Source organism: Mustela lutreola, chromosome 9, assembly GCF_030435805.1.
Source record: "Mustela lutreola isolate mMusLut2 chromosome 9, mMusLut2.pri, whole genome shotgun sequence".
Taxonomy (NCBI): domain Eukaryota; kingdom Metazoa; phylum Chordata; class Mammalia; order Carnivora; family Mustelidae; genus Mustela; species Mustela lutreola.
Genome location: NC_081298.1, coordinates 14,896,356 through 14,919,693, shown reverse-complemented (window position 1 = coordinate 14,919,693; position 23,338 = coordinate 14,896,356). Strand labels below are relative to the sequence as shown.

Genomic DNA, 23,338 nt, shown 5'->3' with positions numbered 1-23,338 from the left:
CTAGTCTCTGGAACATGTGACTATGTCACCTGATGTGGCAAAGGGATTTCGCAGCAGTGATGAAGTCAAAGATTGAGATGGAGAGAGTGTGGATTATCTGGGTATAATCACAAGGGTCCTTGTAAAATGGAAACAGGAGGGTCAGAGTCCCAGAAGGAGGTGTGATGCCAGAAGGTGAGGTGACACCAGGCCACAAAACAAGGAAATCGGGAGCTCCTAGAAGCTGGAAAAGGCAAGAAAACAGAAGTTTTCGGAAGCAATGCAGCCCTGCCTGCCTGTTTTACACTTCTGAACTCCGGAACTATAAGGTAATTAATGTGTGTTGTGTAAAGCCACTGAATTTGTGACAATTTGTCACGGCAACCACAGGAAACTAATATACCTTGGTTCTGCTTCTTAGTAGTTCTGTGACCTTGGGAAACTTACTTAAGTTCTCTATGCTTCAGTTTCCTCCCTATCAAATGGGGATAATAAAGGCGATAATTCCTATCTCATAAGGTTGTCTGAGGATAAAATGGAAACATCTGCAAATCACTTGGAGTAATGCCCAAGACAAAATATGTTAACTCTTGTTAAGATTAATAGCTACCATTAATTGAGGGCCTAACGTACCAGGCACAGTTCAGATGCCTTGGAATAATTTCCTCCATTTCACCATCATGCCTGGGGGTAACAATTTCAAGCCCCATTTTACAGATAAGGAAATAAACCCAGAGTAAATGGCCAAAATCTGGAGAACTGGAGTATTTTAGTCTTAGCAATTTCTTATATGCACCTGGGCTCTCTCCTGATAGAGGGTTGGCTTTTGTTTTTGTTTATGGGGTGCGGGGGAGGGGTGAAGAGGGCGGGTCACAGCCTGAGCAGCTGCTCTGGCTAGAAATCCTGGCTGATACCTTCTCTTCTTCCTTCGTAGTGGAGGAAGGAGGTATCCAAGCGACACTCACCCTAACTGCCCATCCCGTCCATTTAGGAGTTCAGCGACTCCCCAACCCAGTTCTAGCAGTTTTTCAGCCCAATCTGGAGTCACCAGTAGAGAAGCACGGCCAGAGAAAGAAGCGCTCCATCCGCTGGGGGATGGAGGGGCGCAGTCCTGCTCAAACCCCAAGGGTGCGCGCTGAGCCCCTCCGCCCTCCCCGCAGCCCACATAAGGAGCCGTCTGTTCGCCGCTGAATAAACAAGGGGGAAAGCAGCGCTCAGCCCCCTGCCCCCGAGCCCGACCCCCGCACAATGCGCCTTTCTCCAAGAAGCCGCCGCCCCGGCGCCGCCGGAGCGCGCTCCGTCTGTCCTCCTCTCCCCCTGGCGGCCCAGCAAGACCCACAAACCGACCCGGTGGAAACAAAACAACAACAAAAAAAATTTTTTTTAAAGAAAAAACATAAAGGAAATCCAACAAAGAACTGAGCGCAGCACGCAGCGAGGGCGTGCGGACGTAGCGCCCCCTCGGTCCCCCGCAGTCCGGCTTCTGGTCCAGGCGAGGCCAGCTCCAGCGCAGCGCCGGGGAGCCCGCCAGCGCCCCCTTCTCGAGAGCCCAAGTCCTGGGGGCTCCCCCCGGTGCCCCGACGGCGCCCCGAAGGCACAGTCCGCGGGGCCGCGCTCCTGCCCGGCTCCCAGCCACCGGCGGCCCTCACTTCTGGATGGCCAGCTGGTTCTCCAGATTCTCCAGGCGCGCCGTCAGCTGGGCCAGTGAGCGGTTAAGGAAGCCGCTGGGGGTCTCGGGGGTTCCTACACCCCCGCGCTCCAGCCCGGCCCCCCTCCCCTCCCCTCCGCCCTCAAAGGATATGGTTCTGCGTCAGCTTCTCGAGCGCCCCCAGCGTGCGGCCCTGGAACTCCACGAGGTTTTCGCATTCGCAGGGACTTTGAAGCTCTGTGCCCGCGCTGATGCCCTCCTCTGCCAGCAGGGCACAGAAAGTCAGGGGAATGAGAATCTGCAGGAGGACGAGCCGGCCCTGGCAAGGGCCTCGGATACACCTGCACCCGCCTGTGGCTGAGTATGTGGGCTTCGGATTCAAACAGACCTGGGGTGAATACCAGCTAGGCAGGCGTGAATACTGCAACCTTTCTAAGCCTGAGTTTCCTTGTGTGTAAAAATGGGTACAGTGGGAAACCTATTTATTGGTGGTGCTGAGGATTCTATGGTGTGTGACTGTGTGTGTGTGTGTGTGTGTGTGTGCGCGCGCGCGCGTGTGTGAACATCTTTGAAGAGTATCTCTCAAACCTTTGTGCTCTGTGCAATCACCAGATCTTGTTAAAATACCGATTCTGATTCTGAATGGTCAAAGTGCTGAGACTCCACATTTCTAATTAGCTACCGAGGGATGCTGGTGCTGCTGGTCTGGGGACCACACTTTGAGTAGGGAGAGTCCAAATGACAGTGGCACTTTCCAAATGAAACTTCATGCGGTGATGGGAATCGTCTGTCTCTGGTCTGCCCAGTGCATACCCACAAAACACGTGCAGCTATTTAACATTTGAAATGTGGCTAATGTGATTAAAGAACTAAAATTTTGAACTTTTAAAAGTAATTTAAGTGGGCACGTGTTTCCACCTTATTAGAGAGAGAAGATCTAGTGTATTGCCTAGTTCAAGTATATACATTATTGTGTATTTCAATTAGACCAGTAATTCTCCAAGTGTGGTCCCTGGACCAGCACCATCAGTACCACCTAGAAAGTTATTAGAAATGCAAGTTATCAGACTCCACCTCAGACCTACCGAGTCATAAATTCTAGGGTTGGAGTCCAGCAAATGGTGTTTTAAACCCTCCACACTGATGTTTAAAAAACACTGATCCAGGGGTCCCTGGGTGGCTCAGTCGGTTATTTTAAGCATCTGCCTTCGCCTCAAGTCATGATCTCAGGATCGAACTCTGCATCAGGCTCCCTGATCATCAAGGACTGTTTCTCCCCCTGTGTCTACCTCTCACTCGTGCTCTCTCTCTCCCTCGAATAAGTAAATAAATAATCTTTAAAAAAATAAAAATAAAAACCACTGACCCAAACAAGCAAACAAAAACCAGTGATGCAACTCTATTTCCGCACACACTTCAACATTCCTGAAATCAAAATATGTGCCTTACAATTAAATCTGGCACCTGTGTTTTGTTTTGTTTTGTTTTGTTTTGTTTTTTAGCAATATATAAAATAATGGGAAGTCATAATGGGCGGTATCTTAGATTCACCAAAATTTTGTAAATGGGTGCCCTTTCTCATATAACAGCACAATACCTTCATAAAAGAGTTGTTCTTATGATTTAAGAGCAATTTCTTAGTCTAGTTGGACTCTTAGCAGATTGCTGTATCAATGGTACTGATAAGGTCCTGCAAAGATGCCTGTCTTCACAGCTGGGGAAACCAGGGGCCAAAGAAAGGGGAAGATCTGCCCAGGATCACACAGCCAATTGGTAAAGAGCCTTACCACGGACCCCAGATTTCTCTTAGAATTTTAGAGCTGGAAGCAAGCTTGGGCAGCCAGGGCACCCCTGTTGCAGGAGAGGGAAGTTATGGTAGGGGTGGAGGTTAAGTAACTTGCCCAAAGTCACACTGCAGGGGACATAAGCGTCAGGACTGGAAGGGCCCTGACAGAGCAGCTAATCCAGTGCTTCCACAATACTCTAGCGAATTCTTAGAGTTAGCCTGGAGAGAGAGAGGAAGAGGGACAGAGGGAGGTAGGTGTGTATGTGTATTATGTATATGCACAGACATACACCTGGGTGTTTACATGTGTATACTTTATGTATATGTATATGCATATGTATTTTATAAATGTATGTATGTGTATGTACATATATATTTTTAAAGGTTTTTTTTTTTTTTTTTTTTTTTTTTTTTTAGCTACAGATTCTCTAGGCCAGCCCAACTAGGCCAGCTACTGAACCTAGCTCTGGAGGGGCCTGGTAATGTGAAAGAGTCACATCTGGCCTGGGTTAGAGTCTGAAGACTCTGTGGTGAAAATTACCCCCGAGAAGTTCCCTATATGATCTGTGAAGTACAGTACACAGGTTCAACAGCCCGCTTCTCCTCCACATAGAGAGTTGGTCCTTTTTTCTTCAACTGAGCACCAGATGAAGTAGAGGGACTGAATTTATGGGCGATATTGTAAAAAAAAATTAAAAATTAAAAAATAAAAAATACATGTCTTTGCAGACTTGGAACACTCAGTCCTGTCACTTTTCCGGCTCCCTGTAGTTGAATTCCAACACGTCATAAAAGAACATGTGAGGTGACTCTGCTAGCAAGGACTCTGGCATGCCTTGGAAAAAGTTTCCTCAGACTACTGTGAACACCCACTAATGTGAGGGGCAGGAAGCCAGCCCTGTCTAGTGCTTAGCTCTGACGTCCTTGGGAATCACCCAAGGGTCTGGTTAAAGTACAGAATCTGATTCTTTCGGTCTGGAGAGCTCTGGAAATGCTGCGGTTCTAACAAACCACCAGGTGACAAGTCTGCCGCTGGTCCAGGGACCACACTTGGAGTAACAGGAGTCTAACTAGTGAGTCCGACCCCTAGCTATAACTCTACCAAGGGAACAGGGCTGGATAGGAGAGAGGAAGCTAGGAGGCTGGGCACTGAGAGAAGTCAGATGCGCTCACCCGGGCAGATGCTGCCTCTGAGGTTGTCCAGCAGGTGCGTCATGGTGCCAAAGTCAGGGGAGTAGGACACGTGCAGCTCTGCGGGCTCCGAGGCGATCTGCCGGAGCTCCTCCTCCACCGCCTTGCCCACGCCCACAGCGTACATGACGATGCCTACAGGGTCGGGGTTTGCGGGGCGGGGTGGGGGGGGGGGGTGGAGAGACACAGGGGGCGCCCCAGGCCTCAGTTAAGACCGCCTTCCACATCCCATCTAACCCCAGGCCAGTGCGTCCCGCGCAAGCCCACCTTCCTCCTTGGCCCTTGCGGCCCACACCGAGATGTCATCTTGGGAGCGGCCGTCGGTGAAGACCAGACCCACGCGAGGCACGTTGAGGGCGCGGGGCCGTGCGCCCTGCGCCTCGGAGAAGCTGTGCTCCACCATGTGACGCAGCGCCAGCCCCGTCATGGTGCCGCGCTCCATGTATTCCACCGCCAGGACCGCCTGCTTGACTTCGGCCGCGGTGCCGTAGCGGCCCAGCGGGAACTCGGTGCGCACGCGGCTCGAGAACTGCACCAGCCCCACGCGCGTGCCCTCGGGGGACACGTCCAGGAAGTCCACGATCTGGTTCACAAAGCGCTTCACCAGCTCGAAATTCTGCGGGCGCACGCTCTTGGAGCCATCGACGAGCAGAACCAGGTCGACGTGGCCTTCCCGGCACCCTGTAAGGTGAGAAGAGCTTCAACTGGGGGCCCGATCCTGTGCTGGCAGCTGCCCTCTACCCACCTGGTCATTCACATTTATTACATAACAGGTACCATGTGCGAAGTCCTTCCTGTGCCAGGCACTATACTAGATAATAATGGTAATAATAATAAATTAATAAAACTTTATGACAATAATAAATTTATCAAAATAATATACATTGAAAAACATATGTTGTTAATATATAAACAATCACAACAATAAATAAAAACAAAAACATTATTATTCGACAGCTTACTGTGTGCCAGGAATTGGGCTAGGTGCTTCATATATTTTTTTTCTCAATCCTCCCAATAATCTTAGGTATTATCCCCACTTTATATAACCTTAGGTTCTGAAGGATAATTTGCTCCAGACTCCATAGCTAATAGTGACTGAGCAGGATTTGAAGCCAGCTCGGTCTGATCCCAAAACCCATGCTCCTAAATCACTCTACAAAGTTACCTCCCCTGTTCTGAACTGGAGACTTCGCTAGGCCCTGAAGGGGGTAACAACAACAAATTAACATAACTGGGATCCAAAGGAAATCAGGCCAGAACAGAGCAGTCAGACATGCCCTGTGCTACAGCCAAGGAAAGTGCTAGAAGAGGGGCATTTAGGGAGCCCAAGGTAGGAATAATTCTCTCTTCCTGGAGTTGGGCAAGAAGGTTGCATGGAGGTGGTAACATCTGATTTGTTCTTCCAGGAGGAACAGGTGTGCTAGGAGACCTGCTGACCAGGTTGAGATGAGGCGAGGCAGTGGTTTCAAAATTTTGATCGCACCCCACAGTCTCAATAATAGTACAACAGGATACCCTTCGGATGCGCACGTATAATTAAATTTCATGAAACAATAGTTATTCTTTCCACATGCAGTAAGCTGTTTTCTCCTTTAAAAAAATTTAATTTGATTTCATTATTCACTAAGGTGTCTGCACCCACCATCTGAAAAACTCAGGGATAAGGCATCTGCATCCAGGGGCAGGCACTGGCAAGCCCAGAAGACTCTCGAGCGAGGAGGAAATAGGAGCAAATGTGTATTTTTTATATTAACCATGACAGCAGGGTAGAGGATTGAGGGGAAAGAGATGGAGGCCGGATACAGCACGCCCTCCACCCCCCACCCCACCATCACCAACACTCACACATTCCCAGCACACCCTTGAGCCACAGAATCAAGGATGCTCATAATGTGGGCGGGGAGAGGGGGGTGGGGGAAGGCGGGGGGGGGGGGGCAGACAGAACACCCTCCCACTCATCACTCACGGTTGCAGCTCTTGCCATCTGCCTGGAGTTGCTGGCCCTCAGGGCACAGGCAGCGGTAAGAGAGACCCTCACTCACACACTGGAACTCGCATCCATGGTCTACACCATTGCAGAGGTCCCGGGCTTCAAGGAGAGATGAGTCAGGATGGATCAAGGTGGACTCCGCCAGCCAAGATCCCTTGCCCCTCTGCACAAACGCAAGAGACCCCTCCTCACCCTGACAGCTCCTCCCATCGGGCAGCAAGTCGTGGCCCTCTCTGCAGTAGCACTGTGGCCCACCAAAGGTGCTAACACACTCATGCTGGCAGCTGTGGTTCCCAAAGCTGCAGTGGTCAACGACTGGTGGGAAGGAAGAGCAAGAACAAGGTGTCGCTTCTGACTGGAGCCATCACGGACCTCAGTCCAGGATGCAAGGGGTGGGGCTTGCTCACTCCCTGGTCCTGCTGGAGTACAAAGCCAGCTCGGCAGCGACAGAAATAGGACCCTGGGAGCTGATGCAGTGATGCTCACAGCCGTGGGTCCTTTGAACGCACAGGTCAACGGCTGAGGAAGAGGTGAGGTCAGCACGTGCCCTGGAAGGGGCTGCACTTCTCAGCCCCAACAGAACAGTCATTGGAGGAGCTTTTCAAAAAAATACCTATGCCTGGACCCCAACCCCCCAAGATCCTGACTTAATTAATCTGGGGTGGTACCCAGGCATCTCCGATTTCCTAGTGGGCCAGGTGGCTCTCCTGACTCAAAACCCAGCTGCCTCCTAATGTGCCCCTTACTAAGCCAGGCATAAGAACCAGAATTGACAATTGCAGAAGACAGAGCCCCTGCCCTCAAGATGCTCACTGATGCAGAGGTGGACCAGGCTTTGCCACTACCTACTGAGCCTCCATTTCTCCATCTGCAAAATGGGAATATAATGGAAGAGAACAATTGCTATTTACAACTTCCTTCTAAGGAGGGTGAACTATTATTGCCTGCTGAGTATCTTGATGGTTGAGATGTGCAAAGATAGCCCAGAGCTGAGCTGGAAAATAGGAACTGGGGAGATACAGATTGTCGTGCATGAAAAAAGTGAGAATTTGGGGTTCCTAGAAAAAAGATGGGAGTGGAGAGAGGATGAACAGAGAGAGAGTGAGCATGAGTTCCTGCATGGGCTGAGGTTGCCAGTGAAAAATCACTTCTAATAGGGCAACAGGACTTTGGGGATCAAGGGTGTCTAATATTTAATTATTAATAGTGGGTGTTTGTTTCATGTGTGTATGTTTGAATTTACTTAGATGTAACTCACACCTCTGTCCACCCCCATCTTTAGTAAAATGGACATATGCACAACTTACATGTACACACACGTGTCCTTGTGTGCACGAGTGTGCAAATCAAAGAAGAGGCTGATTTACATGCATAAAACAAGAAAAGCATGTGCGGGTTGAGAAATTGAGTGAGGACCCAGAAGTTCAGAACGAGAGGTGACCATAGAATGTAAGCACTTGGGGAATTCCCAGAGATGTTGGGGAATGATTCAAATGTTCAAAAGTCATCACATGAGGCTTCACGGCAGCTTTTTCTAAGTTCTGGAAATAAGAAGACCCCAGCTGACATCTGCATTATTGGGAACACATGACTTCTTTTCCCCAGTTGTCATGAGACTGAGAGTTGATATATGGAAAGCTTCAAGTGCATTGTCTAATACTGAATCGGTACTCTGTGAATGGTAGCTGCCATCATGATCAAAGGAGTGGACACACATACACACAAAAAAGCAAATTCCATTTGTCTAAGGAAGGCATAGTGTGCCATAGCTTTTCAGAAGACAAAAATGAAGAACCAAGCCTTGAAGCATTTGCAGAAAGAAGTAGCAAGGGCAGCTCAGAAAGAGCTGAGATGCAGAAGCAGAAATGAACAGTGTATATAGAGGTGTAGGGAGGAGTATGGAGACCCTAACTGAAGACCGCACCAGGGAGTGTCTAAGTAACAGAAACAGTAAGAAGATATCCATGTGAGAATTCACAAACAAGTTTGGGAGGCCAGGAGGAGACAAGGCTGAAATAAAGGAAAGAATGATGTAAAAAGCACACTTAACTGTGTGGGTCAAGATTTCATCAAGGAATTGTGTGGCTGCAGGCAATACTGTCCCTTTCTTGGACCCATAAAGTAAGGGCACTGAACTTCTACTTCCAAAAGCCCTTCCAGACTCATTGGTCTAATCCTGGAGCAATAGGGAGCCACAGAAGACTCGGGGCAGGGGCAGCTCTCACCCAAACAGCTCTTGTTATCTGCAGCTAGCTGGTAGCCAGGGTTGCAGGCACAGTGGAACGTGCCCGGGGTGCTGACACATTGGTGCTGGCAGCCATGTCCCCCCTCAGCACACAGATCCTTTCCTGAGGACACACAACAGTAGAATCAGCGAGGGACAGATGGGCAGAACCCTCCAACAAGAAAAGGCTGGGTGGGGTCAGAGGAAGGCACCAAACACAAGTACAACTTTAGAGGGGACAAGTCTCATTTGAGAGGGCCAGGCCAGATGGGAGGGCTTAGAGAAAGAACAGGGCCTGTGTAGCTCCCCTGAATAGGCTCAGAAGGGGTCACCGGGCTAAATGCGTCAGTGAAAGAGGGCAGGAATGCTCAGGGACAAGACAGAGGAGGTGGAGAGGTACTAAATCAAGGTGGGTGAATTAATTCAAGGCGTGACTAGGCCAGACCTGCAGCATTGTGGGAGGAACTAAAGTGTCAGTGGGCGGGGCCATGCCCATGTGGGCGGGACTTGGCTCTTTCGGGTGGGCGATTGTTCTCAGCTTCGAAAGGCAGTGCTTTTTGTGTCGAGGGCGATTTTGGAGTTTGACCTTAGGCCTGTGGTAAACCACAATAGCTCATCCGGGTGAGCAGGCACACTAAATGTTGTTTCTTGTGGGCGAAGCCTAAGCAAAAGTGGGCAGAGCTGGAATTTGAAACAGCCTGCGGCAGCCCGGCGCCTAGCCACCACCTGGTGGGCGGAGCTAACGCAGGAGTGGGCGGTGCCTCCCGGGACGGAATGTTATTTACATGGAGGGAAGGCGCATCCAAGCGGCTGGGGAGTGCGCGCCTCGCTCCAGGGCTCCCCTAACTCACCACACAGCCGGCCCTGGAACTGCAGGCCAAACTCCTGGATAAGATCGAAGGACTCAACGAGGAAGACGTGCTCGTCCAGCGGGGGAGACGCCATGGCCCGCAGGGAGCCCACGTCGGCGCGCTGCACACCCACCGCGTAGATCTCGATGCCCCGGGCGCGCGCCTGCGCCGCCACCTCAGCCACGCGATCCTGGGGCCGCCCGTCGGTCACGATGACAGCGACGCGCGGTACGCGCGCCTCCGGCGGGCGCGCGCCCTCGGCCACACTGAAGGCCACGTTCATGGCGTACTGGATTGCCAGCCCGGTCATGGTGCCCTGAGCTAGCGGCACCAGCGCGCGGATGGCGCGCTCCATGTCCTCGCGTCGCGAGAAGGCGCCGAGTGGGAAGACGCTCTGCACTTGACTCGAGTACTGGATCAAGCCAACGCGCGTGGCATTGGGCCCCACGTCCAGGCCGCGGAGGAGGCCCACCAGGAACTGCCGCATGGTCTCGAACTCAAAGGGGCGCACGCTGCGCGAGCTGTCAATCACGAACACCAAATCCAGGGGTCCCGTCCGACACCTGGGACCTTCGAGAAGATCAGGAAGGACTTTCCTAGGTCTGCAAAACCTCATCTTGGAGGAGATCCCCAAGAAACCCAGGGCGAAGTGGTGCCATCCCAGGGGTCACAGCGCTTAGCGCAGAATTAACCTAGCAGATGCGAGTTAGATACATTCACTTAGCATTTGCTAAGGGCCTGGGCCAGATTTCCCCCAATTCTCTATCCTACAGCTCTTAGGGATGTTCTGAAGAGGTATTCTACAATTCGGGAGTAGGTGAAGGGATATGGCAATCTCGAATGTCTATAGGGATCAGGCAGGTAACATAAATGAGTGAACTGGTTGGGTTAGGCTGGCGGACACCCGTATCCCTCCTACGGCCAAACGTGGACCCCAAGTTAACAGATCCTTGGATTTTTCAAGAGAAGTCCCAAATCGGGATTTGTATGTGAAGTCTCCTGATTTTTTAATTAACTTTTTAAAATTAGGGGCGCCTGAGTGGCTCAGTGGGTTAAATAAAGCCTCTGCCTTCGGCTTTGGTCATGATCCCAGGGTGCTGGGATCGAGCCCCACATTGGGCTCTCTGCTCAGCAGGGAGCCTGCTTCTTCCTCCTCTCTCTGCCTGCCTCTCTGCATACTTGTGATCTCCGTCTGTCAAATAAAGAAATAAAATCTTTTAAAAATTAAATTAAATTAAATTAAACACCAATGGGCAGTTTTGCGTGAGCACAACTTTGTCACCTCTAAGCCACATCCTACAGGTAAGGAAACCTGAGTCCCAGAGAGGGGAAGCTGTGAACTAGAACCCAGCCCCTTTATGATTTCAGAACCTTTGCTTTTTCTCTCCCCAGCAGACCTAGCTGGCTGCAGAGGGAAAACAGTTTTTGCTCCCTTCCCCCTGTTGGTGAGGGCTGAGCCCCACTCACCTGCAAACTGGAGCTGGGTTTCCCAGGGCTGGAGAAAAAGCAGCAACATGAGCAGTGGCGAGCACAGAAGGCCCCTCATGGCGCTTGAGTGGCAGGGAACAGAAGTGTTGGAGCCTGGAGGGTACAAAGAAAAAAAGCAAAGCAATGTTTACGGAACTCTTATTCTGGGTGATGGGCACTTGGAGGGGGAGAAGAATTATGGATTTTTTTTAACTAATCTCTCTACCTTTGTGTATGTTTGAAGTTTGTCATAATAAAAAAATATTGCATTTACAGTGCTGGGCAATACAAGGAATTCTAGTCTGCCGAATTGCAGAATAGTAAATAAATAGAAAGTAGATTTTAAAAATAAAACATTTAAAAAGAAAAGACCCTCAAAAAATTAACAAAAACAAAAATAAATGAAAAAGAAAAAAGACCTTTCTGAATACCGAGCACAGTGTTAAATGCTTCTTATGCACTCGGACATTTAATCCTCTTGGCAATTCTATATACGGTTCCCATTGTACAGATAAGGAAACAGTCACAGAAAAGGTAAACTCCGGCAAAAGTCGCTTGGCAAGAAAGTGGTTCACCACAGTACAGTCCTATGCTGAAGCGGTTCCCCAAACCAGCGGCGTGTTCCACTCCGCGCGCCCTCCTCCCGGGAGAACCTCTGCAGACGAAAGCCAGCCACTCCCCCTCCTCGCCCCCTTCCCCTCCTCACCTACGGCACTTCTGCGTGGCCGTCCTTCCAACACACGCACGCGCGCGCACACACGAATGTACACACTCAAACATGCATCGCCAAGCCTCAGGCCGCCGGGGAGAGCCGCGCCCTTTCACGGGTCAGTGAGGGTTGGGGATCCGCAGCACCGATCCGGGCCAAACCCCGCCACCAAGTTTGGCGCCTCCGCTTCCCTCCTGCTTTCAGGAGAGGCCGCCAGGGGGCGTCTTCCTGGGTCTGGCTGCGTTGGCTAGGTGGCCGTGGGAAGCCCACATCTGCCTAGCAGGTGCCCCTGCCCAGAGCAAACAGTGGCCGGCAGCCCGGAGGCCTTGGAGATAAGCCCGGGGCAGGATATATCCCGCACAAGGGCCAAGAAGCAGGGGCGCGCAGAGTTCCGGGGACAGCTGCATTGGATGAGCCCGGAGGGCGGTGAGTGGGGCCCGAGTGTGGCCATGGACCCTGTACGGGCAACAGGTGAGCGCTCACTCTTCCACTGCCCTTGGCGACGGCCCTTGATAATCCCGAAGGATTTCCGTGTACAGATGGGGAAACTGAGGCCCAAGAAGACTGCCCGCCAAGTTGTAAAGGAACCTGCGACTAGAACCCGGGACTCCTGGCTTCCCTTCTCCCTTCTGGGCTGCCTGGCTGCCTAGCAACCTGACTCCTCGGAGTCATTAAACCTCTCTTCCTTACATCTCCTCCTACTGCTCTGTACCCCACTCCTACTGCTCTGTACCCCGCCTCACTCCCGCCCCATGCTGAAGCTGCCTTAGCCATTTTTCTTTTTTTTTTTTTTTAAGACTTTATTTATTTATTTGACAGACAGAGATCACAAGTAGGCAGGAGGCAGGCCGAGAGAGAGAGAGAGAGAGAGAGAGAGAGAGAGAGAAGAGGAAGCAGGCTACCTGCAGAGCAGACAGCCAGACAGCCTAATGTGGGGCTCAATCCCAGGACTCTGGAATCATGGCCTGAGCCGAAGGCAGAGGTTTTAACCCACTGAGCCACCCAGGCACCCCTGCCTTAGCCGTTTTTCTGTTGCTCGTTTCTTGGCAGAGGGGATCAGCTGCCTTAACCCAACCGCAGCCCCTCTACCCCCCTCCCCCAATTCCGTGAATGGGCCTATTCTGAGCAAGGTCGGGTGCCTACAGCTCGCTCACTCCAGGCGGCCTTTCCGACGCAGATCCTCTCCGCCCTCGCCTTTCAGGCCTAGTAGAAGAACAAAAATCCCTCTGGCAGGGCCCGTGGTGGGAGGTTGAGTAAGCCAGATGTGTCAGCTGCCGCTGGAAACTGGAGGGTGCGGAAGGCCTTCCCTAGCTTGGGCCATAGCCAGGGCCAGCACCTCTGGGGCGTGAGGGGCCCAAGAGAAGGGACCTTTGTCACCTCCCGTTCTTCCCCATCTGCAGAAGCCTCGGGGGCCCAAATCTTGATTAAGATTCCCCCTTATCCTGCTCTTGGCCTGAGCCCACATGTCGCCCCACCACCACCACCACCCCAGAAATCCTAGAGAGTTAAAATAGCGACTGCCTCAAAGCCCATCACCTTCCCAACCCTCTCATTCCACGGAGGGGGAAGTAAGGTCCAGAGACTAGTGTCTTGCCCAAAGCCACACAGCAGTGGAGTGACAGGTCTGACACTAGAGCCCTGCGCTTCTCTGAGGGGTTAATCCTAAAGTTGGGAAGATTCAGAAATGCCTGAGGGTGCGGACACCAGGCTCGAAAGGGAGGAGAGGTCTGTGAATAACCCCCCAAGAGTTGGCTGAAGAATAAACACCGCTGGGACGTTCTTGGCGGTTCCTCGAGGGAGGCGATTGGGTGGAAGTCCCCCTACCCATGGTGGCCTTGTTGGTGGAGGTTGAACTTGGTTAAGGACCCCACAGAAATGACGAAGGGCACCGCAAGTCAGATGGGGGCTCCGTCAGTGGTACAGCGCGGTAAAACACGGTTGCCCGGTCTGGCTTGACGCCTGCTCCCCCGCAGACCCCTCAGCGCCCCCAGGCCCTTTGACTCACCTGAGCCTTCCGGACAGCTCGGAGGCGCGGCCGCAGAGCGGAGCCCACGGGCGGAGCCTCCCGGGCAATTGGACCAGGTAACGGCGCAGGCAGCGTGCCGGAGGTGGGGACTGCCAGGCGGCTGGAGCGAGCCGAGGCGGCGGCCGCATTTAACCCGGGGCTGGCGGTGGGGAGGGGGAGCGCGGGCAGCGACCCCTCCCACCCGCAGCGAGCGCTCCCCTTTCCTCAGAGGGCTGGGGCGGGGCCAGCGCGGCGCCCCTGAGCCTGCCACCCCGGGAGCCGGCGGCGCGAGCTGCGGGGTCGGAATTCGGCTCCCAGCGGGAGGCTGGGCGGCTCCGTTCTCGGCCGCCGGAATGTGTCGGAAGCCTCTGAGGCCCTTCCCGGAGTAGAGCCCCAAGGGGCGGAGCGGGGCCTGGCTCCCGCGGCCGGCTGCCGAGCCCCGCTTTCGAGGGCGCGGCCGGGCTCCTGCCCTCCGCTGCCCCCTCCAGGAGGAAGGAGAAGCCCCGGACTCCGGTCCTGCGCAAGGGTGAAGGGTTCAGAAGGGCGGCCGCAGGGTGCATGGCTCCCCAGGCCCCATCCGCTGGTGGTCCCTCAAATCTCTGCCCCCGCAGACTCCCCCATCGTATCTCTGCGATTGCTCAAGCCTTGGGCCAGCCCACCACCCTCGCTCCCCAAACCCCCCAGGCCGCTGGACTCTGGCTGGCCCAGTCCCTTGATTGTGGAGGTCCTGTAATTAAGGGAAGGAAGGCTACGACAATAACAGGCCCCTCCTCTTGGGAGAAAGGGGGTTAGGAGGGGTGCTTTGACCCCTGAAGGACTCAAATGTTCCCCCCCAAAATCCTGGGGACACTTTGGGGGATGGGGGGCTTCCATGTTTCCAAGCTTCTGAGGACAAGCAAGAGAGCACTCTGGGCCCCGGGGGTCCAGCAAAACTCTTCTCCCTCGCATCAAGATGTCACTGGGGTGGGCCCCCTCAAAGTGGAAGGAAACCATGCACCCTCCCATACTCAGTCTCCATCCCAAGGTGGGCACAGCGTGGCCTTTGTGCCGCTGGGGCTTCTACGCAGTGCTTCAGGCTGCACGGGGCACGGGCATAGCGCCAGACCTGCGGAGTGGTGCCTGGGTGGTCCTGGTGGGCGGTGGGTTCCGTTTGGCCTCATTGAGTACCTGGCAACCTAAGAATTTAACCCATGACTTACACCCAAACTTACACCCAAATCCCCTCTCTTGCCTAACGCTTCCCCTCCCTGATCCCCAGTGAAGAGGGCGTGGGGTGGGGGGTCAGAAGCAGAACTAAATTAGTCCTTTGCCCCCATGCATTGCATTGAATTCAACCTGCTTGCTGGGGTCCATGCCCGCTCTCCCCTAACAATCGCTGCTGCCCCGCCGGCCTGCCCCCACTCCCAGGTCCTCCCCAGAGCGCGTGATGGTCCTGAGGGAAGGCGTGCGCCAGTGCCTGCAGCAACAGGGTGCGCAGACTGTGCGGATCCTGCACGCCAAGGTAGCCCAGAAGTCCTATGGAAATGAGAAGCGGTAGGTGCCTCAGCAGCCCCTCCAAGCGGCCACCTTCCACTCTATACTTGCCTCCCAGTTTGGTGCCTTTTAGAACCCTGGGGAGGACTCGGGGCTCAACTTTTGGCCAATCACTAGCCTTTTTCATCAGCCCCTACTAGCTCCCACTTTGGAACCTCCTGTGATTCCACAGTCCCCACTCACTCATCCATCCATCCATTCATTCCTTCTGTCATTCACCAAGGACTTAGTGGGCATTTATCAGGTGCCAGACTCGCTGGACAGCACTGGGCCCAGCACCTAACATCTCCAGGTGCCAGGTACAGCCCCTGCTCTCAAGGCATCTTCACTGTAGTGGGCAAGAGACAGACCACAAACTCCCCACAGATCAGTGATCAAGATCCTTCCAGATCGTGAGAAAAGCTAGAAGAGTGATAGAATAGCATAATGTAGCAGAAACTGAAGCGGGGGCGGGGGGGACACTTGAGCTAGAAATGTCAAGATGGTGGGCAGGCCTTTTAAGCAGGTGACAGCTGACCTGAGACGAACGTAAAAAAGACTCAGATTGGAGAAAATCCAGTAGAAGTGTGCTCCCATTAATGAGAAAAGAAAATGCGCACACCTTGAAGCTGTACCAGCTTGGCCTATTCTGGTGCAAAAGAAGTCAGAGGGGCTGGAAATAGAAAAGGAGAGGGATGTTACAGGGATTAAAGTCAGAGAGGTAAAGCAGGGGCCACATTATGTGAGGAGTTTGAATTTAAACCACCGAAGGGTTTTAGAAAGAAAAGCATCATGATTGACTAGGGCTTTTAAAGAAAGGAAAAGACGGTGCCACTGCTTTGTGCAAAGCAGGTTGGGGTGGGGGGTGGAAGGGGAGAGAGCCGCGGAGGGCTGATGCTGCAGTCCAGGCAAAACTGACAGCTGTTGGGATTCAGGTGGAGGTGGTAAGAGACCCTTGGATTCTGGGTGTGTGTGTGTGTGTGTGTGTGTGTGTGTGTGTGTGTGTTTAAGATTTTATTTATTTATTTGACAGGCAGAGATCACAAGTAGGCAGAGAGGCAGACAGAGAGTGAGGAGGAAGCAGGCTCCCTGCTGAGCAGAGAGCCTGATGCAGAGCTCCATCCCAGGACCCTGAGATCTTGACCTGAGCCAAAGGCAGAGGCTTTAACTCACTGAGCCACCCAGGCGCCCCTCTGGATATGTTTTGAATGTGGAGGAGACAGGGCTGATTAATGGGTTGAGTGGAAGAAGTGATAAAAGAAAGTTCAGATGTTAATGGGGTCCACGGTCATGGAGAAGCCCCGGGAGGGCGGTGGGAAAATTGGAGGAACCATCAAGGATCCTGCCCCATTTATGCTGCCTTTGAGAAGTCTAGAGAAGGTCAAGTGGGGGACGGACGTGCGAGTCCTGCGCTTGTTTGCATGTCTCCGCAGGTTCTTCTGCCCCCCGCCCTGTGTCTACCTCGCAGGTCCCGGCTGGAGAGTGAAGCCAGTGCAGGGCCAAGGTGAGGACGGACTCCTGAGCTGCCCGGCGCCTCCCCCTGCTGGGGGACTGCACAGCGGGGCCTGGGAGCCGGGCGGGTCGCAGGCGCAGTGTCGCCGCGCCCTCTGGCGGCGAGGACTCAGCTTGCCTGCCACCTGAGTCCTTCCTGAGCCCGCTCGCGTCCCTTTCCAGCCCACCAGGCAGGGGAAACCGGGCCCACGGTCTGCGGTTACATGGGACTGGACGGCGCGTCCGGCAGCGCCGCCGAGACGCAAAAGTTGAATTTCGAAGAGCAGCCGGACTCCAGGGTGAGAGCGCACGGGACAAGGGCCGATTCCTGCTCCCATCCCTGCCCCTCCCTCGGCGAGGAGGGGTCCTTTGCACCCATCACCCTCCCCGAAGAAGCCAAGAGATAGGTAGAGAGGCGGGAGAACCGGGGTTCTGCCCCGAGGGTGAGCCCGGGAGCTGGGATCGTGGGGCTTCATGTCACGTCTGATGGGGCAGACCTGGTGGCGGAGAGCTGGGACAAGACGGTCCCGCGCCCGCACACCCCGTAGGAATTCGGTTGCGCCAAGACCCTGTACATCTCGGACGCAGACAAGAGGAAGCACTTCCGACTGGTGCTGCGTCTGGTGCACAGAGGGGGCCGAGAGCTGGGCACCTTCCACAGCCGTCTCATCAAGGTCATCTCGAAGCCCTCGCAGAAGAAGCAGTCGCTGAAAAACACCGACCGTGAGCCGTGCGGGGCGTGAGCGCCGGGCAGGGCGGGGATAGGCCACCAGGTCTGGAGCGGCGGAACTGGGGAGGACGGAGGCCTAGACTGGAGGGGTGGGGCCAGAGCGGGGGAGGTGGAGCCTGGGCAGAAAGAGGGGCGGGGTCTGAGGGAGCAGGTGCGGCGGAGGTCCGAGAAAGAGAAACTAGGGGACTAGGCGAGCAAGAGCAGAGAGGAAAGGGGACAGAGCCCAGACCCTGGGAAAGGGGGCGGGAGCGGGCGTCCAGAGCAGACAAAAATGGCCGGCAGGTACTGAGCTAAAGACAAATTAATTAAAGGTGAACTTTTTTTTTTTTTATTTTTTTATAAGATTATTTATTTATTTATTTGACAGAGAGAGATCACAAGTAGACAGAAAGTCAAGCAGAGAGAGGGGGGGAAGCAAGCTCCCTGCTGAGCAGAGAGCCCGATGCGGGACTCGATCCCAGGACACTGAGATCATGACCTGAGCTGAAGGCAGTGGATTAACCCACTGAGCCACCCAGGCGCCCCAAGACAAATTAATTAAAAGTGACGGAAATTTAGTCAAAAGTACCAATTCAGTGCCTGATGTAGGCCTGGCTCTGTGCTAGCTGCCGCGTCCCTGTAAAGAAAGGACAAGTGTCTGTTCTGGAGGAACCCACCGCCTAGCAGGGGAGAAGGACACACATCGCTTCTCAAAGAGACAGTTTGAAATAAGCACTGCCCTAGATGCCAAGTGACAAATCCCAGGGCTGGGGGCTTTGAGAGGGGGGTCGGGCTGAATAACAATGACGACATCACCTCTACCCTGGCAGGGAGGTGGGGGAAGACCTAGGGAAAGGTGGAGCTCTCCTGGACAACATTAAGACGAATCATCCTATTTGATATTCATCGTGTCCCTCTGAAGTGGGTACTATCATTGTTCCTATGTCAGGGATGAGGAAAAGGAGCTCTGGGACATTCATCCATTCATGTAATGAACTCCTATGAACTCCTAGGGCCTATCACAATTCAGGTGACAATCCAGGTGACTCGGCTAAGATTGCCCAGCTAGGAAGAGACCGAGCCAGGATTTGAACTTGAGTCAGTGTGCCTCCAGAGCCCAGCTCCTGTCCCTCCATCATATTTACTTTCTGTCTATTAAAAAACCCCGTAGAACCTCTCAGACCCAGGCAAGGCTCTGTCCGGCCCTTGGTATCAGGTAGGTGCTATCGTGTGGTGGTTAGGAGTGCAGATTCTGAAGCTGGATGGGTGGGTTTGAATCCTGACTCCGCTAAGCACCAGCCAGCCTTGCGATGTGGAGAAGGTAGCTCTCTTGAATGGAGATAATGTCTGCCCCAGAGCTCCGTTGAGAGAATCAAGTGAGCTAGCATGTATAAAGCATTTAAAACAGTACCTGACACACAGCAAATGTTAGCTATCATCATTATCCAATGGATGGGAACTTGGACTAAGTATAAATTGAGCACCTACGGTATGCCTAGCAGGCGAGAGAGGGAGATGACCCAGTGCTTTCTCCTCAGGTGGTCAGAGCTCAATCAGAAAACAAAACCATGGCTCTAAGCATGAGTGATAAGCAGGAAGAGATCAGTGCTAAGCCCTGGAAAGATCACACTGCTGTCTCACACCACATGGTCTTTGCTTACGAAGGCCCTCAGCAACCCTTACCTACTTCCTGCTCCCCAGCTGAGAGTATAACCTCCTCCAGGATGCCCTCCTTCACCCAGCCTTACCACATCATTTTGAAATTTTATATATATATATGTCCCTCCTCTCTGAGAACGTGAACTCCTCCAGAGCAAAACTGGGTCTAATTCACCCTTTGGTGCCCAGTACCCAGCACAGTGCCCGCCCGAAAGAAGGCACTTGCTGAACAGTTGGTAATATTACTTGCTGAGCTGGGATACCCAGGCAGCAAAAAAGGAACAGGCAAAAGTACAAAAGCACAAAAGCAGGACTACCACAGGTGCTAGGTAAATGACCATAAAATCAGCCCAGTGTGTCTAGGCCAGGGAGCATATAAGGGGACTGACACAGGGGACAGGGGACCAGAAATTGTCTGGCAAGTACAAGGAACCAAGCCAGGCTTGGGTGCTGATTTCACCTCCCCTCACAGTGTGCATATCCTCGGGCTCAAAGGTCTCTCTCTTCAACCGCCTGCGCTCCCAGACCGTGTCCACGCGCTACCTCTCTGTGGAGGACGGGGCTTTTGTGGCCAGCGCACGCCAGTGGGCTGCTTTCACACTCCACCTGGGTAACCACAGCAGCAGGCCCGGGGCTGGGCACTTCGCATGCATGAGTTCACTCCACCTTCCCTATAACCCCTTGAGAAAAGTATACTTTGCCCATGGAATGAAGGCTTGCCCCAAATTCCCAGTGAGTCTGTGACTGGTCCAAGCCATTCTGGCTCCAATGTCCAGCCCTCTCCTCTCCTCTCCTCTCAAGCAGGAGGAGCAAGGAGCAAACATTTTTAAAGATAGCCACAGAGGACCCCTCCAGGATGCATGCCGACCCCACCCATAAGACCCATGTGTGAAGTGGGCTGGAGCTAGAGGCGAGGAGGGCAGGGTTGGGGGCAAAATCTTGAAACCTTATTTTCTTCCCTTCCCTTTTTTTCACCCCAGCTGATGAACACTGTTCTCAGGGGGGCTTTCCGCCTCGAGAAGGCTACGTCCGCTATGGCTCCCTAGTGCAACTTGTCTGTACTGTCACAGGCATCACACTACCTCCAATGGTATGAGAACAGAGGGCATTCCTGGGGGGAGAGGGAAGGATCCCCACAGGTGCATATGGAAGGTGTGACCCACAAGGGCAGGGCTAGAGGCTGAGAGCCCAAGGCCTAAAGACACCTGTTCTCACTCTGCATAATCCGGGCTTTGTGGAGCGGGATGGAGGTAAAGGGTGGGCGGGGCGTGGAGCAGGGTAGGAGGAGCCTACCAGTGACCGCATGGCTATTGGATAGCGGGAAGCTAGCTGGGAGGGCAGCCTCTGGCCATCCAAGCACCTTACTGCCCTGCTCCCCTTCCGTTGTAGATCATCCGCAAAGTAGCCAAACAGTGCGCCCTCCTTGACGTGGACGAGCCCATCTCCCAACTGCACAAGTGTGCATTCCAGTTTCCTGGTGATCCTCCCGGAGGGGTGGGCACTTACTTATGCCTGGCCACAGACAAGGTGGTGCAATTCCAGGTGAGGGGTAGGGTACTGGCACCAAGCATCCTAGAAAGCCAGAACCCAGAGAACCATAGGTCATAAGATCATCACCATCACGGCTGCTGCTTACTGAGCAACACTACCTCCCATGGAATGTTGGAACCGCAGACTATCAGGACAGAATCCAAGAATGAAGAAAAAATAGTAATGATATCATCGAGTCATGCTTCTTCCCAGAGAATATTAAGAGTCATAGAATGTTTAGAGATAAGGTTATAGAACGAAACTTAAATTCACAATAAGGAATAGTATTGAGTATTATTGTGCAGAGAGCATCAGAATCATAAAATGTTAAGCCATAGAATTATAGAATGATCACTTCTCGGCCTTTTGGCTAAGATCAAATGTAGAATTATAGAATGTGGAAAATTACTATTATTATTACTGCTAATATTATTATTATTAAGCAGTATAACTTCCAAAATAATATTGTCATAGAATGTTGAAATAAAATAATTATGTAGAAAATAACATTATTATTGAGCAATAATCCCTCCCAAAGAATTTTCTTAAAATGTAGAATGGTGTGGGGGGTCTCCTGGGTGGCTCAGTGGTTAAGCATCTGCCTTCGGCTCAGGTCATGATCCCAGGGTCCTGGGATCAAGCACCGCATCGGGCTCCCTGCTCAGTGGGGAGCTTGCTTCCCCTTCTCTCTCTGCCTGCTTCTCTGTCTACTTGAGATATTTCTCTCACTCCCTCTGTCAAATAAATAAATAAATAAATAAATAAATAAAATGTAGAGTAGAATTGCACAATGTTAAAAAATAACATTCTAAAATCCTAAGAAAATGGGGCACCTGGGTGGCTCAGTGGGTTAAGCCTCTGCCTTCAGCTCAGGTCATGATCTCAAGGTCCTGGCAGAGAACTCCACATCGGGCTCTCTGCTCAGCAGGAAGCCTGCTTCCCCCTCTCTCCGCCTGCCTCTCTGCCTGCTTGTGATCTCTCTGTGTGTCAAATAAATAAATAAAATCTTTTAAAAATAAAATAAGCAAGTAGAAAAGAAAATAGACTATTAGAAACTAGCTAGTTCAGCGAACTTATTTGCCTCCGGGAACATCAGGGTCTTGTCCAAGCTCACAGGGTAGGTAAAGCTCAGAGCCTAGGACTGGACCCCAGAATGCAAAGGCTCAGGCACTATGCTGGCTCCCCCAATGCGGGTGACCACCATTCCCTCGTCTCCTCGCAGGCCTCCCCCTGCCCCAAGGAGGCAAACAGGGCGCTGCTCAACGACAGCTCTTGCTGGACCATCATCGGCACCGAGGCGGTGGAGTTCTCCTTCAGCACCAGCATGGCGTGGACGCGGGAGCCGGTCACTCCGGTGCCCCTCCTCAGCACCCTGGAGGTGACTCTGGGCGCTGGCGGCCGTGGGCGGGCGGGGATCTGACTCCGGGTGCGGCGGAGGCGCTGGCGAGGGAGAGCAGCAGGCTCTCGGCCACCGCACCCTGCTCCCTTCCTCCCCCAGCTGAGCGGTGGGGGCGACGTGGCCACGCTGGAACTCCACGGTGAGAACTTCCACTCGGGGCTCAAGGTCTGGTTCGGGGACGTGGAGGCGGAAACCATGTACAGGTACAGCGGGCGCCTCCCTTGGGCCGCGGAGGACGGGGGTGCGCGTCATCGGAATTCCTGAGGCCTTAACCTCGGTGCCACCCCCAGGAGCCCGCGGTCCCTGGTGTGCGTTGTGCCCGACATAGCCGCCTTCGGCAGCGACTGGCGCTGGCTGCGCACACCCATCACTGTGCCCGTGAGCCTGGTGCGCGCCGACGGCCTCTTCTACCCCAGCGCCTTCTCCTTCACCTACACCCCGGAGTACAGCGCGAGGCCCGGCCCCCCGGGCGCCCCGGAGCCCGCCCCCGACGCCGACGCGCTGCTGGAGAGCATCCACCACGAGTTCACGCGCACCAACTTCCACCTCTTCATCCAGACTTAGGTCCCCACCCACAGCCGGCCTGGGCCGGTGTTCTGGCTCCCTGGCCCTGGCCCCTGCTCCTTTGCTGCCAAGTGAAGGCCAAAGCCTGGGTCTGGGGACGCTCTGGCCATTGAAACTGTCACTCATTCATCTTTATCTATACAACAAGACATGACCTGAGTGATGCTGTGTGTCTGCGTCCAGACGCGAGTGTGGCTCTTCCTGTGTTTGTCCGACTCTCTCTTTAAATCAAGCAACCAATCTCTCTCTCTCTCTCCTGGAGTAACTATGCACGGCTCCCTACTTGTGTGTCCCTATCGCTCCAACTTTGTCTCTCTCTCTCTTCCTCCAAGTCTCACTAGGATTTCACACACTCTTAGAGGTCAGGTCTGGGGTGTTTACCCCCCAAGCGGTTGCGTCTCCTCTTGAAGAGAAGACACGTAGTGTCATCCACGCAGGCATGGAGCGTGGGCTCCTGAAATACTCCCTGGAGCATCGTTTCCTACCCGGAGTGCTAGAGCTGCCCTGGAATGCCAACTGCCTCGAGCCCCGGGGCCTGCCCACAGCACTGGCTCTTACCTGGGTCACTAAGAACTGCCTGGAGCTCTGGGGTTCGCTTGGAGCAGTAGGTCACTCCTAGAG

General features: G+C 53.4%; 2 protein-coding genes across 4 annotated transcripts; one reads left to right on the top strand and one right to left on the bottom strand.

Moving 5' to 3' along the window:
- Positions 1-1,341: 1,341 nt before the first annotated feature.
- On the bottom strand, positions 1,342-14,233 carry MATN4 (matrilin 4). Of its 3 annotated transcripts, none has more exons than XM_059133052.1 (10): positions 13,854-14,227; positions 11,140-11,253; positions 9,673-10,242; positions 8,823-8,945; positions 6,790-6,912; positions 6,574-6,696; positions 4,872-5,285; positions 4,587-4,739; positions 1,782-1,888; positions 1,342-1,684 (listed from the first exon to the last, which is right to left on the bottom strand). In XM_059133052.1, exons 2-10 carry the CDS (start codon positions 11,216-11,218, stop codon positions 1,625-1,627), a joined length of 1,752 nt encoding a protein of 583 aa, XP_058989035.1. In that variant the 5' UTR covers positions 11,219-11,253; positions 13,854-14,227; the 3' UTR covers positions 1,342-1,624. The 3 variants fall into 3 exon arrangements, with proteins under 3 accessions (XP_058989035.1, XP_058989036.1, XP_058989037.1); XM_059133053.1 differs by lacking the exon at positions 13,854-14,227 and adding an exon at positions 11,846-11,960; XM_059133054.1 differs by lacking the exon at positions 6,790-6,912 and having other exon boundaries at positions 13,854-14,233.
- Positions 14,234-15,181: 948 nt separating this feature from the next.
- On the top strand, positions 15,182-22,876 carry RBPJL (recombination signal binding protein for immunoglobulin kappa J region like). Its single transcript, XM_059133055.1, has 10 exons — positions 15,182-15,386; positions 16,799-16,869; positions 17,040-17,155; positions 17,405-17,579; positions 19,697-19,834; positions 20,205-20,314; positions 20,614-20,766; positions 21,977-22,132; positions 22,253-22,356; positions 22,444-22,876. The coding sequence occupies exons 1-10, from the start codon at positions 15,280-15,282 to the stop codon at positions 22,715-22,717; spliced, it is 1,404 nt and encodes a 467-aa protein (XP_058989038.1). The 5' UTR covers positions 15,182-15,279; the 3' UTR covers positions 22,718-22,876.
- The last annotated feature ends 462 nt before the right edge of the window (positions 22,877-23,338 follow it).